A 14631-nucleotide genomic window follows, 5' to 3' on the forward strand; every position below is an offset into this window, starting at 1 on the left:
ATCACAGCTTATAACACTTCCAGCAGTGGTAGAATGATTATTTCTGTGCTGAAGGGGGATCTGGGTGACACCCGCAGCATTCACTACTACTTAATTTCCTTTGTGTGTGTGTGTGTACATGTGTGTGCACATGTGCTCTAGGTTTTTGTTTTACATGGAGTGCATTCCTTCCTCTGGGTTATTCTATTAAGAAGAGCCCAGTGTTCAAAGTTTCATTGTCTTTGAGCTCATTTGATAGAAGGTGACACGTTCAAGTAAAAAGAATCATTTTAATCAGTTTGTATTTCCAGTCTTGATTTTTCTCTCTTATTGCTGTAAGGGTAGATGTGCTTATTGCTACTTTACGCATGTTGTATAAATGTGTATTTTTATTGCTATTAACCTAGTTAAAGTTGTCAGTTAACCTTAATATTCATTCTCCAATTTTAACATAGACATTTTTATAACGTAAATGAATTGTCAACAAATACTGTAGAAAATGCACCGTTATCTTGCCTCTTCTCCTAACTAGGGACAACGAGGTGCACATGGTATGCCTGGAAAACCTGGGCCAATGGTGAGTGTATTACTTTCATATTCATTCATTCACTTATTCATTCATTCTTCCGTTTGTACATTCATTACCATTTACAAAGCACCTACTGTGTCCCAGGTGCTTGGAACAGAAAGACAATAAACACATAGTACTTGTCTTTGAAACCTGCCCTGTCAAAGAAGAGAGATATATCAATTGATATTGTAGCATAATGCTATTGCTAACTTCTGTAATAGGGAAAGCAACCTGAAGTATGGGAACCTACCTGTACCGACACCAGTAGTGAGACAAAGAAGTCAAGAAAGACTTAAAGAGGAACAACTTTTAAGCTTAGTCTTGAAAGATGAGTATATAAAAAGAACAAGAATACAACATGGTCCGTACAGTGGATAGGTGAAAAACATGATGAGCTCAGGGAGATATTCAGTACTAGGAGGGTAAATCGGATTTGCAATTACTTGCCCTTAAGATCTTTTCTTCCTTGTTACTCATAAAAAGGAAACAACCTATGGGAGGAAAAATAAGTGTAATTTAAAAGGGCTTTTATTAATGCAAAACTGATGGATTTAAAATACAGTCCTCAAAGAAGAATCAGGATAACCTAGAATGAAATTCCTCTTACACTCATTTCCTTTAAATCCAGCTTTAAATCAGTGGTTTAGACTCTATTCATGCCTTCCCAAATGTAGTATAGTGACACATATTCACTTTTTATTAGCCTGAAAAAAATCACTTCAAAATATCAAGATGATTCTTAATCATCATTTTTATAAAGTGAAGTCCTAGATTTTGGTACAATGTGTAACTTTCTAAAAACTATCCTTATTACTTGGTTAACACAAAGAAAGTAATTTCTCTAGAAGCAATTGTTTCAAACAATTTGTGTTTGTGACTGACTCTCGTATGCTACAACTAGGAAATTCTGTTATGTTTATTACCACTGGACATGTCTTTTAGCACAATTTCATATCAGTGTTGTAAGGTTCTTATGATAAAATTATATTATTATCTTTGTGATTTTAAAGTACTAAGTGGATTATTCTTATATGTCAAAGTACAGAATAAAAGATTTCATGTTAATTAAAATACACGTCTAATCATTTTTCTGGTTTCTTTTAATAGGGTCCTCTTGGGATAACTGGTTCTGCTGGTTTTCCAGGAAATCCTGGGTTGAAGGTAAGATGTTACTATATTTAGCTCTTGATGACATGAATTACCTGAATCCCAAAGTAAAGAATGTCATTTCTTTCACTGAAGAGTGTGGAAGTCGCTCTTAACTAAGGAAAAGAGCCTAGCGTATTCTCAGTGTCCATTATAGTAGGGGAAAAAAAAAGAAAATGAAAAATATGATATTATTATATAATAAGTAATTAAAAGAGAATTACTTATAATCATGCACTTGTAGTATCAAAGAATCTGTTGCAATAGGACTCTAACACCAGACAATTGTAACGGCTGTGAGGGGTAAAGGTTTAATCTGAATTGAACTCTATTCTTGGATACAGTGCCTGGCAGTAATAAATAGCAGAATGTTCTAAACAATAGGAGAGTAAAATAAATCCGAGGTGATCAAAAGGCCACACAATATTGGCCTCCACTTCTGCTCCCCTTCTCCCCACCTCCACACCCGCAACTTACACAATCATTAATGGAATGCGTGGGGAGGCTATTTGGCTGTCCATGTGGAAATGGATTGGAGTATTCTGCTGGGATGATTTACATTTGTAGTGAGTCACAACTTGTTCTTTCTCTCAACACTTTGGATGATAAATCCATGTATTACAGTGGGAGGTTATTAAGATTATATTAGCTAAATTAGTGAATAAACTCAGAACGCTACCTTCAAACTTTGAACAACACAATACGTTTGATTTTTCTCACACCCGGTTTTTCTTTGGCAATAATTTTCTTCATCTTGAAGAAGGGATTTGCTCACAAGATTCTGCTGTACAAAAATAACAGTGGCCAGTCACCTCACCTCTCTAAATCTTGTTTTCTCAAGGAATTTTATTGAAGATTAAGTGAGAAAATATGCAAACCCTTAGCATAGTGCCTGAGGCAGAGGATGCCCTCAGTACAGGCCCACGCTTCTTGTTAGTGGGGCCACTCAGATTGGATTTGAACTTCGAAACAAACAAATAAACAAACAAAAAAATCTCTAGTTGACATTTCAAGTATTCTTTGAAATGTGAGAGTCATCAAGTCAAATTATTCTTCGGCTGTCTCTAATGCTGACTTTAAATTCTGTGCCACAGGCATGTGCCTGCTTTATTTTAAAATGGTTCACTATTCACTCCGTTGGTTCACTAACCAGTCCCTCCGTTAACTGAGAACTCACTGTAGGACCTGCTTCAATTCCCCTCTGTATCTGATCTGCTCCCTGAAGTCCTAAGTTTGCTGCCACTGACTCTGACATGGGAAGGCCCAAACTCCCTGTGTACCTCAATCAAAATAGGCAAAATCCCTTCCCTCTCTCTCTCTGTAAGACTCTCCACCCTCACACCAAGCTCTGGCTAGAGAATTCAAGGAAGAATACTCACAATGCCCCGGACTCTCACTTAGCAGGAAGTGGTTTCTGCTCCTACTGTGGCCTCTAGTTAAGACTTCACTAGCCATCATAGTTTATACAGTAGTTCACTCTGGATACTTCCCTCTCCTCCTGGGTTTTTCTAACACGGGTTGTTGGCTACTGAAAACTCCTCAATAAAGTCAAACACCTCACAAAACTGTTTCAGAAATTGTTTCCCTGTCCTACCACCACCCCCAACATAAAGACCACCACCCCTGGTGTTTGTTTTTGGCCAAAATTCTGCTATACCTGTAATATTCTTCCAGGCTGTCTGGCTCTCTAGATGAAGAATAAACTTTCACGTCTAGTTCTTTGTATTTCAGTGAAGGATAATAGGAATTCCCTCTAGGATTTGATTTACATTAGGTACCTAATATGTTAGATAAAATGCAGAAACTCAGCTAAGTTTGAATTTCAGATAAATAAAGAACAATCTTTTAGGATAAATATGTTCCAGATATTGCATGGGACAAACTTATTCTGAAATCATTTGTTGTTTATCTGAATTAAAACTTAACCAGGCATCCTGTATTTTTATTTACTATCTGGATCCCTATCTTGGGTTGAAACAAGCGTAGCTATCAGGTGACCTTCACCAGGTTGCTCTGCTCTGCATGCTGTGGGCATCATCACATCCAGAGTGGCGGGAAGTGAGTCCATCCCTTAAGCTAAGTTAGGCACACACCCCTGGAAACTACTTTGTGTTCTTGACTCGTTTAAATGATTGGGTGTAAAATGTAAAACTCCAAATAAGCAGTCAGCTTTGAAACACACCACACTGATATTTTCTTAAATTAACGTTTTCCTCGTACCCCTTTAGGGAGAAGCAGGTCCCACTGGGGCACGAGGCCCTGAAGGTCCTCAGGGGCAAAGAGGTGAAACTGGGCTACCGGGTCCTGTTGGCTCTCAAGGTCTTCCTGTAAGTTCCTAGTATATTTAGAAATTATCACTGAAAGCTGGACATGTTTTATAACTATTGAGCAAAGGCAACGTATTTTAATATATTCTCTTTCAATTCTGAATGAGTGTTTAGAACTCATGAAAAAAAACATGTCCCTTGTCAACTCTGCAAATTTTGTCTATTTTATGGAAAAGGGAATTAATTAGTCATAAAAGTGATTTTTATAATATAATGGTGGTTGATTTATTTTTCCTTTCTTTCTTTTTGGTAATTTTTCTGCCTCCTTTTGTGAGATGGGTGGACATCTGAATACCACCCTAGATATGGCTTAATATTTCATGAACTTTTCCTGTATCTTTTAGGGTGCAGTGGGAACTGATGGTACGCCTGGTGCCAAAGGCCCAACAGTGAGTAACTAACTTCATTTATGCCACATGAGGTTCAAATGGGCACAATCCTTTGAACAGTGACCATAGACTTGTGCCTAGGTCTCTGCTCATCATGTTACTCTTGCATTCCAATAGGGTTCTCCGGGTACCTCTGGTCCTCCTGGCTTAGCAGGGCCCCCTGGATCTCCAGGACCTCAGGGTAGCACTGGACCTCCAGGAATTCGAGGCCAACCGGTAATGTCCATCAAAGAATTATCATCCATTAGTATAATACAACTAAGATCGCCAGAGAAATAATATGCAATGAGATACAGTGAAACATAGATAATGTGACTTATTTGAATGAGACAAAAGAAGGTAGGAATTTTTGTAAAGTGGAAGCCAAATATTAATGTACAATTTACATGTTTAAATTCAAAGGGGAAAATTATTGCACTATGTTAAATTTTAGTGTTCTTTTGTTTAAAATAGTAAGGTCATAACTTCATGATCCACCTCATAGAATTTTATGGAGTTACATAACAAATATGGAGACACTTTGCAAGCCAGTATGGGGAAATACGGAGTTTTCATGGGGGGTTATAATGACAACTTGGCTAAAATGGGTTCAACAGCTATTTCTTAAGATTTATTCTTGAAGAGTGCTTCCAACATGTTGTTTATATTGAATGAGTTTCCACATTTTGTATAAATTTGTATGTTTTATATTCATATATTTATCTATTGGTAAAAATATACGGTTAGTTCTTAAGAAATAAACACATTGAGAAGTTGTGCTTATGTATCTTTTAGCTTGATATATAACAAAACTTTGTTTCCTAGTACTACTTAAAACAAATATTTTAGATCCTGATCTAAGTAATTTGATTATGCTGATAAATCCTTTTTAAATGCTAGTGACGAATTTATAAAAACATGCGTGTTGTTGGTATTTTACATTTGATTTTATCATGTTCTCAATTTAGCAATCTGGTTCCCACAAATTATAGTACAATTGGCATTATAAAGACATACATACCCAAAACTCTTGAATACTCTAAAGATAAAATACCCTATTTGATGTTGTCAAATCTCAATAAATAGAACATAAATATAAAATTATTTTGATTTTGGGTGAAGAAATCTATTTCCTAAAATAGACTCTAAATAGATTTATCTATTGAAGTTGTCATTGTTAGTTCTAATTTTTATTATCAAATTGTAATAATAACTGAATAATTCTAATTATCCTACTATGCATGATTAAAAACAAGATTTTAAAAGTAAATCTTTTGAAGACCCCTGTAAAATATACAAACTACTACCTAACTATACTGGATTTTATAAAATTTCACACACATTCTACAAGATTTGCATAATTTAAAAAAATTATTATACTGCTGATTCAGTACAGATTCAGCTGCAGAAAATTTTCAAGGCCCATTCACTGTAATAATTAAAGCAGGTTGGGCTGGATAAATATCTTGGTTCTTAAAATTATCAATGTTTTTATTTTAGGGTGATCCAGGAGTTCCAGGTTTCAAAGGAGAAGCTGGCCCAAAAGGGGAACCGGTAAGGTTTTATTTCTTTTAAATGATAAGAAGAACATGAATATTATCCAGAAATGTAAGCCCAAAATACTCAAGTACTTCAAATAATGACAATGAGAATTATAATACTTTTGGATGGAAAAAGTTTGCTTAATATAGTTTAAAATTTGTGACTGACTTATTTAAATGAATCTTTTGACTATAACTCCCTTGTCAAACGGCTCTTTCTGGTATCTGTCCTTCTGTTTTCAATAGGGGCCACATGGTATTCAGGGTCCAATAGGCCCACCTGGTGAAGAAGGCAAACGAGGTCCCCGAGGTGATCCAGGAACAGTTGGTCCTCCAGGCCCCATGGGAGAAAGGGTAAAATTTGAATGATTGAATAAATTCTTATAGTTGTGGGGGAAGTACATGAATAACTTTTGGAATAGTGAGGAAAACTAGAGCAATTAAGAGAAATGCTAGCAGGTGCATTGCAGAGTTCAGTATGGCTATCTTTGAATTCAGGGAGCCAACTGTCTAATCATTGTTCATTCATTCATTCATCTAATATTGACTGAACAAATGCTCTATGCCAATTTGGTATATGGTGCTTGGGATACATCAGTGAACAAGAATGCTATGGGTCCAGCCTTCATGTGGGGGCTAGTAAACAATAGTTTAGTGGGGAGGTAAGCAATAAACAAGTTAACAGGTAAATAAAAATATAATTACACATTTTAATAAGTGCCATATACACTTAGGGAATAGCAGGGTGATGTGGTAGAGAGTAACTTATGACAGTAGTGTGGCATTAGGTTAGGTGGTTAGGAAATAAGATTCTTTGAGAAGATGGCATCTAGCTAAGATCTGAAGATTAAGATGAGCCAGCAAGAAAACTTGAGAGAAAAAGCATTTTTCAGCAGAGGAAACAAAAAATGCAAATCCAGGAGGCCAGAAAGGGCTTAGTGATTTTGAAGACCAGAAAAGGTTGCTGTGACTGGACTATAATGAAACAGGTCTGAAAGGGAGAATAACAATATCACCTTACTTTTGTATGGAACCTCAGAAAATGCAAAGGGCTTCACATCAAAGACAATACTAATGCCTGCAATCACTGACATTTTGATTGTGGTAGATGGTACCATTTCTTTACCTCTCGTATCTATATCTATGTATCAGTTTTTCTCTATGTTTAATTTTACAATGAAGTGGTAAAATATTTTTTGATTTGAATAATTTTGGCTCAGTACTTACATATATTTTTCAAAATTTAAAATGTCTTTCTGTATAGTCAGGTTATTTTTTCTTATACATATCTATTGCTGTGTTGGGTTGATCATAGCTCCTAAAACCTTATAGTACTAAGAATAAAAATCACCCACTCGTTATATATTACAAAAACATCCACAATTAAGAATCACATTTTGGTCATTTGTAGGGTGCTCCTGGCAATCGTGGTTTTCCAGGCTCTGATGGTTTACCTGGACCAAAGGTAAGGTTATCCTATCAAGGTTGACACTCCTGTGGGCAGTGTTGCAAAAGATGCCATTGTCCAGCATGGTGATCTAGCCTTGGTCCACATGGGTCCAGATCTAGAAAAGAGTTGGACACAGATGTTACTCCTACTGCCAAATCCCTCTTGTGCAATTTCTTCATTATAGAGGTCTAGGGGAGAAGGATGATGGTTGGAGGTGTATTGGAGTTTGTTTTCAAACTTTCCAGGGACATTCTTGAGAAGAATAGGCCATAAATCTTTCCTTTAGCCGATATATATTTTTTCCTTTATCTAGAAATTTAGGCTGTTTCAAAATTTGGGGGTTTCTAAATCTAAGTTATTGGAGTGAGGCTCTAAACACAACTTTCATTAGTTAATGATGAAAAACCTCTATTCTACAAGGAATCCAAATGAGAACAAAATGTGAAGTGACATGGTTTACAAAGAAGTCTTTGTAACTACTTTGACAAACTCTTTTATGTTATACCAGTGGTTTGATTTGTAAACAAGGATTTTATATATGCTTGCTTTTGTTTCCCTGCACTCCCTTTTTCCTGATATGTTCTGCTTTGCTTTGGAACAGGGGGCTCAAGGAGAGAGGGGTCCTGTAGGTTCTTCAGGACCTAAAGGAGGTCAGGGGGATCCAGGACGTCCGGGGGAACCTGGGCTTCCAGGTGCTCGGGTAAGAACACAGCAGTTTTTTGCTACATCAACCCAGGAGATATGCTCCTGAGAATTCATTAAAGGTTTCTTAAAGGTTTTTTTTTTTTTTTTTTTAATAGCTTGCTTTCGCGACTTGGAACATTTCTTTGTTTTTTTCTTTGGGTTTGACCTGATTCATTATTTTTGAAATAATGAATGGTTTGCTATTTTTATCATGTATAGAAAAAAAAACTTCTAGTCTCCTTTATTCAAAGAGGTATGTATTAATAATTTTACCACTTGATATGAAAAGAAAATCCTTTTTATCAATTTTTATGATTTTTCTTTACTTGCTGATGAACAACTTATATGACTTTTAGCACAGAGAATTCCTGACAAATTTCATTTTAACAAAATGTCACTTGAAAATTCATTAGAACTATGGAATTACCCTTATATTCAGTTGTCAACAATGCCCCTTAAAGAGAAAAGGATTATACAGAAAGCTTCATGGAAAGATACATTTGGCTCAACATAAGTTCTTTGTCCTGAACCCAGTGTTAGATATTTGAGTAAAAGTCTCCTACAACCCTTTCTCCTTCTACGTGAGAAAGAGGCATTGGGTTCATCTTCGATAAATATCTTCTATATTCTTCCCTAGACACATGATAAAGGTGGAATGCCAGTTGAATGACCATTCAATTACTTTTAGTAAAAATGATCCCTGATTGTAGACTGCATTTGGACTTGGAGGACTATGAATGAATTAAAAAAACTGGTAGGAGGCATAGCTTTGGATTTCCTGAGTTTGCAGGGACTTGTACCTGGGCATTCACCTTGCTGGGACCAGTATAGTATGTCCAAGGTGCTGTTACAAATATTGGTTATGTGAGATTTCAAACCAGGGTGGCTCCTGCACCCACCACATAGACTGATTCTCTCACATCGGGCCTCCCATTGTGGGAGGCTTAGAGTCTGGCCCTGAAGGCTGTGCTGTGAGGACTCCTCCCAGTGGGGAGTCCCACATGTGATGCCTTTTGCATGTTGTGTTGTCTGCCCTGTATCCTGCCCTATATCCTGAAACCAGGTTGAGTGGGGCCCATGATGGTCCTGTGAGTTTGTCTAGAGGAACCTAAGGCTACTGAGAGTGGGCATTGCAAAGCGGAACTGGATCTTTTTAATGCAGTGCTATTTTTACTCTTTAGAATCTTTACTCCAGTTGCAGGTCAGCAACAAACTGACAATTGCTTTTAATTTTTAGGGTCTGACAGGAAATCCTGGTGTTCAAGGTCCTGAAGGAAAACTTGGACCTTTGGTAAGTAATTTAAACAGAAGTCCACCACCATTAATATTTCTCAATAGACATGCAACTTACATGGTAAGATGTTTATTTAAGGTTAACATTTTTGATCAGGTGGATGCTGATCATGTTTACATGTTTAAAATGTACCTTCCTCTCCTGGAAGTAAATATTAAGGATCTGCGTATTTTCAAAATGACCAAAAATTGATAACGTTGTATTGAAATAAATGCTTGAGATTGTAATTGCTTCTCTGACATAAGTGAAAAAGTTTCCATGATGTATTTATTAATATTAGTGGAATTTGTTAGCAACATTCTCATTTCTTGATATCCTTCCAATTTTATACATTTAAGAGATAAGTGGGTATAAATTTGAAAGTTCATATATTCTGGGCCCTTTCCTTATACAGCAAATGTGAAATGGAAGTCCTGAGTTTTCATTACCACAAACAAGAGTAAATGAAAGAAGGAAGATTTCCCCTATTAATATGAGAATGTAAAGAGACATAAAGATGAGGCTTGTGTATAGAATAAGAATAAAGTCTCCGTTCTAAACATTCAAATACCTCAGCAGTTGTTTTTAAAAACACTCAACTGTCCTGATTCACTGAAATAAAAACGTGGCTTAATTTAAAACTTACATAACTTTTGTAGTAAGGAAAGGCAAGTGACAATTTGGGTGATGTAACATTCAGAGAGAACTTATGTGAAACTTACATTGCTCCTGTCAATTTTGTAGGGTGCTCCAGGAGAGGATGGCCGGCCAGGTCCTCCAGGCTCCATAGGAATCAGAGGGCAGCCTGGGAGTATGGGTCTTCCAGGCCCCAAAGGTAGCAGTGTGAGTACAGTGTATAATGTTGCCATCTCATCATAATCCTCACTTGGAGCTGACATGTTTATAGCAAACTGATTGAAATTTAAATTAGTTTGCATTGATTCTTTAGGGTGACCCTGGAAAACCTGGAGAAGCAGGAAATGCTGGTGTTCCTGGGCAGAGGGTAACTACACATTTTCTGCTAAAGAAAAAAATATATATGAAATTACCCAAATTCTCATGGTCTCACCTCATAAATTATCTCTCTGCGATGCTAGGGAGCTCCTGGAAAAGATGGTGAAGTTGGTCCTTCCGGTCCTGTGGGCCCCCCGGTATGTAAGTTTTAGTGAGAATATATTCACATTGCATTCTTCAGTAATGTTTGTCTGAGACTTTACTCATGGGTAGGTTTTGGGGGGAAGTAAATAAAAAAGTGCAAGATGGAAGAATTTCAGTTATATCTTTTCTTTTGATTCCTGTGCTGGCATCTTCTGCCTTTTTAAGTAGAATTATTGGTCTTTTCATTTTAAACTTCTATGAAATGCTGATGGTAAAAGCTACCTCATCATCTCTATGTTATCACAGTTGAAAATTATATGAGGAAAGTAGTGTCTGACAAATATTTTATACTGTATTTTATTTAAAATATATAAATACTCGATTATACCAGGGTTTTTTTTCTAATATTGTGTCTTATAGAAATTTATTTAAGCGTTTTTTTTGTTTGTTTGTTTTGTTTTTTTGGATGGACTAAAAAGGAATAATATTTATCCTTTGAGGTATATTTTCATCCTAGGATTTTAAAATTGTGTTAATCAGAAATATTATGGCATGTTTATTTGTTTTGGAATGGGGCAATTTAAATATCTTTTTTAAAATGTTAGCTTTGCTTTCTTTAGTTATTCTAGTTTTGAAGGTTTGATTAATAATTTTTATAACACTGAGAAACAAACTACAATGGAAACATTAATTACCTTTTAGATTAGACATATAAAAGTAATGGATTTTTCCATGCCAATAGTCAATTTCCCCCCAAATTTTACAGTTGGCTCCAGACATTTATGTTTGGATAAAAAATGAACACATGTTATCAGTTTCTTCACTGGCTTTAGAAGATATTTTCTCACCATCAGGGACTTAAAACGGTACAATTAGTTGACATTTAGGACTAGTTTATTATCTTGCTAAAGTGAAAAACTTGTGATTGGAAGAAATACAAAGAAATATAAATATTTCTTTATAAAATATAAATATAAATACTTCTGGTGGTTCACACAAGTGGGAAGCAGACATAAGGATCTGGCTCTTGATGTTCATGGTTTTCTTTCCTTCGTGACTTAGGGTCTAGCTGGGGAGAGAGGAGAACAGGGCCCTCCAGGCCCCACTGGCTTTCAGGTATGCACTGACTCAGTCTTCCATTTCTTCTTCCCCTAAGCAAAATGCTTTTTTATAAAAAGATATGGTTGAATGACGTGAAATTCTACAATTTTCAAAGGGGTCATTCCTCTTTTAGTAAATAAGATAGACATTTGGACAAAATCAAACATTTTTACTCAAAGAGAAGGAACAGATTTCCCCTGAACAACTGATCAAACCCCAAACCTATTAACAAATTATAAATCATAAAATGTTCTTAATATCTCAATAAGATTTATTTAACTATATTGAGGCTTATCTAATTTTATTGACACAGTGTCTAAAATTTTTTGTTGAACAAATTTTCATGATTTATTTAATTAAATATGATGGTATATTAATAGCATAGATAATCATAATTTGGGGAAAAAACTGTCAGGACTAACTTTCAATATTTATTCTAGTAGCCTAAAGTATTGTTCTCAAAGCCATTAAAAGCTCCACAAATATAAAGAACCTACTGTTATATCCTTACCTCTTTTTTGCTAAGTGGGGAAAAAATTTGGGGAAAAAACTGTCAGGACTAACTTTCAATATTTATTCTAGTAGCCTAAAGTATTGTTCTCAAAGCCATTAAAAGCGCCACAAATATAAAGAACCTACTGTTATATCCTTACCTCTTTTTTGCTAAGTGGTGTGCAAATGAAAATCTAAACCTACGAACTGACTAGCTGCTGTGTTATGTTAGAGGATGTAGGTTTCTCATTTTGCTTTGCTTAACTTGTGTTTAAATAATGTCTTTTGCTTGAAAATACAGTCAGGGAGCTCTATGAATTGTGAACTGTTAACACTGGTGGCCTATTAAATTTCCACAGAGTCACAATTTTATATTCTTACTTTTGCTTTAGGGGCTTCCTGGTCCTCCAGGGCCTCCTGGGGAAGGTGGAAAGCCAGGTGATCAGGTAAGTGTTTAAATAATAAGGATAACAATACTAAAAATTGCTAACATAATATCACTTACTATGTGTCAGGCTCTGTTCTGCTTTGCTTTAAATTAATTATCTCCTTTAATCCTCAAAACAACTCTTATGTACTAGGTACTATTATTATTATTATGCCCATTTTACAGATGAGGAAAATAAGGCACACGGATGTTAAGTAATTTTCCCAAAGTCACACAGCTGATATGATTTGAACCCAGGTCATGTGCTTATACTGTGTTCTTAATCACTAAATATGTCTTACTGTACATTTTACTGGAGGCTTCATAAACGGTTATGAACAGAAACTTACCATTTTATTTCTGTCATTTTACCAGCACATAGGTTTATGTAATTTATTTTTCTTTTAGTGATTTATTCATTCATTTAACTGTTCAGAAATATTTGCTGAGCACTCTGTGCTAAGCTCTACTAAGCCTTGGCCTGAACCAATTGAACAAGATGGACATGGACCTTGCCTTATATTTTATTTTACTAGGAGACAGAGAGTATAGAAAGTCAGTTACAACAGTAGCATATTCTAAATGCTATGGTAAGAGAGGCACTGTGTGTATGTAAACCTAGAAGATGCACCTAATTCAGACATTGGGGTTTAGAAAAAGTTTCCTGGACAAAATAGTATCTTTTATAAGATCTGAAGGAAGAATGATGGTAAGCGGGGAGGAGGGAAGGCAAGAAAATACTCCAGGAAATGCAAACAGCAAGTGCAAAGGCTTGATGATCAAATTTAGGCACTGAAAAAAGTTCGGTAGGTCAGAAATGTGAAATACAGGTTGAGGAGGGTGAAGAAGAGGCTGGAGAATGACAGGGGCCTGATCCTGGAAAGTCTTAATTTGAGTCTAGTTTGTTCTTATTATTAGAGTAATGGGAAGCTAATGAAGGGCGTTTAAGTAGAGAGAAATACTATTACATTTGGGTTTTAGGAAGATCATGCCACAATGAAGACAATACATTTCAAGGGACAAGACTGGAGGCCTACTTGATGTAGTTACTGTCTTTATGAAACAGAGAAGTTTTAAATGACAAATTTTCCTTTAGTTAAGAACAAACTTTTAATGTAGTGATGACAGCATTAGTTTGAACCCAAAATTCCTAGTACAGTGTGTTGTCTATATTATATGTTCAAGGAATATTTATTAAATTGAATTGAATTGGTTCTATTTAAAAGATTAGTACTTCATTGCTTTTAATTTCACTTTCCTCTGTTAAGTTTCTCACATTCCATTAGGAAATAAAAGGCCTTTTGCTTTTATTTTATTGTTGCTAAAAGTAATATCTTTGTGAGATAATATTTTGAATGAACTCATTGCCCAAAGTCAATCATTCAGGTATAATATAAACTTTTCTGGAAAAGTATTTCCATCCAATGTATATGATATCCCATTGTTTATAAAATTGTACATATTTTTCTTTCTTCAATATTATGGGCTTAGTCAGACTTCTAATAGTATGTTAGAAGAAATTAGGTATATGATCTGGAAAGATTTCTAATAAATACCTAAAGTTCAGTTGAAAGTTTTTCATTTAAAAAAATGTATTTTATAGGGAGTTCCTGGAGATCCTGGAGCAGTTGGCCCATTAGGACCTAGAGTAAGTATTTTCTTCTTCATGATTAACTTTGTGTCCATTGGCTTCAGTTTGAAAAAGCATCTTTTATCTTAAACTGGGCTTTAATTGTTACAGTTTTTTACTTAATGAAAATCAATCTTATGAGAAATATTTTGTGCTGTGAAACTAGTATATGCTTACTTCAAGTTCATTTCTTATTAAATTAGAAAACTGAGTCTTAATAGTTGCTCATTTCTAAATTTTTCCCCAGTAGAAGTCATTTTTCACATTTCCAGGAACACTTTTTTTTTTTTTTCCTGCGGTACGCGGGCCTCTCACCGCTGCGGCCTCTCGCGTTGCGGAGCACAGGCTCCGGACGCGCAGGCTCAGCGGCCATGGCTCACGGGCCCAGCCGCTCCGTGGCATGTGGGATCTTCGCGGACCGGGGAACGTACCCGTGTCCCCTGCATTGGCAGGCGGACTCCCAACCACTGCGCCACCAGGGAAGCCCATCCAGGAGCACTTTTAACCCATTTTCAGATCAAGCACTGAGACTGTTTGACATTCC

General features: G+C 35.9%; 1 protein-coding gene across 1 annotated transcript in view; it reads left to right on the forward strand.

Annotated features, from left to right (window-relative positions):
* The window catches only part of COL5A2 (collagen type V alpha 2 chain), a gene marked incomplete at its 5' end in the record, with an annotated part of 76358 nt that overhangs the window by 36039 nt on the left and 25688 nt on the right, over nucleotides 1–14631 (forward strand). Inside the window, 16 exons of the mRNA XM_082658912.1 lie at nucleotides 512–556; nucleotides 1658–1711; nucleotides 3925–4023; nucleotides 4368–4412; nucleotides 4530–4628; nucleotides 5892–5945; nucleotides 6179–6286; nucleotides 7344–7397; nucleotides 7984–8082; nucleotides 9304–9357; nucleotides 10084–10182; nucleotides 10289–10342; nucleotides 10437–10490; nucleotides 11500–11553; nucleotides 12423–12476; nucleotides 14061–14105. Coding sequence (XP_082515038.1) covers nucleotides 512–556; nucleotides 1658–1711; nucleotides 3925–4023; nucleotides 4368–4412; nucleotides 4530–4628; nucleotides 5892–5945; nucleotides 6179–6286; nucleotides 7344–7397; nucleotides 7984–8082; nucleotides 9304–9357; nucleotides 10084–10182; nucleotides 10289–10342; nucleotides 10437–10490; nucleotides 11500–11553; nucleotides 12423–12476; nucleotides 14061–14105 — 1071 coding nt within the window. The remainder of the gene's footprint in view (nucleotides 1–511; nucleotides 557–1657; nucleotides 1712–3924; nucleotides 4024–4367; nucleotides 4413–4529; nucleotides 4629–5891; nucleotides 5946–6178; nucleotides 6287–7343; nucleotides 7398–7983; nucleotides 8083–9303; nucleotides 9358–10083; nucleotides 10183–10288; nucleotides 10343–10436; nucleotides 10491–11499; nucleotides 11554–12422; nucleotides 12477–14060; nucleotides 14106–14631) is intronic.

The sequence above is a fragment of the Grampus griseus genome (genome assembly GCF_964374135.1).
Source record: "Grampus griseus genome assembly, chromosome: 7".
Taxonomy (NCBI): Eukaryota; Metazoa; Chordata; class Mammalia; order Artiodactyla; family Delphinidae; genus Grampus; species Grampus griseus.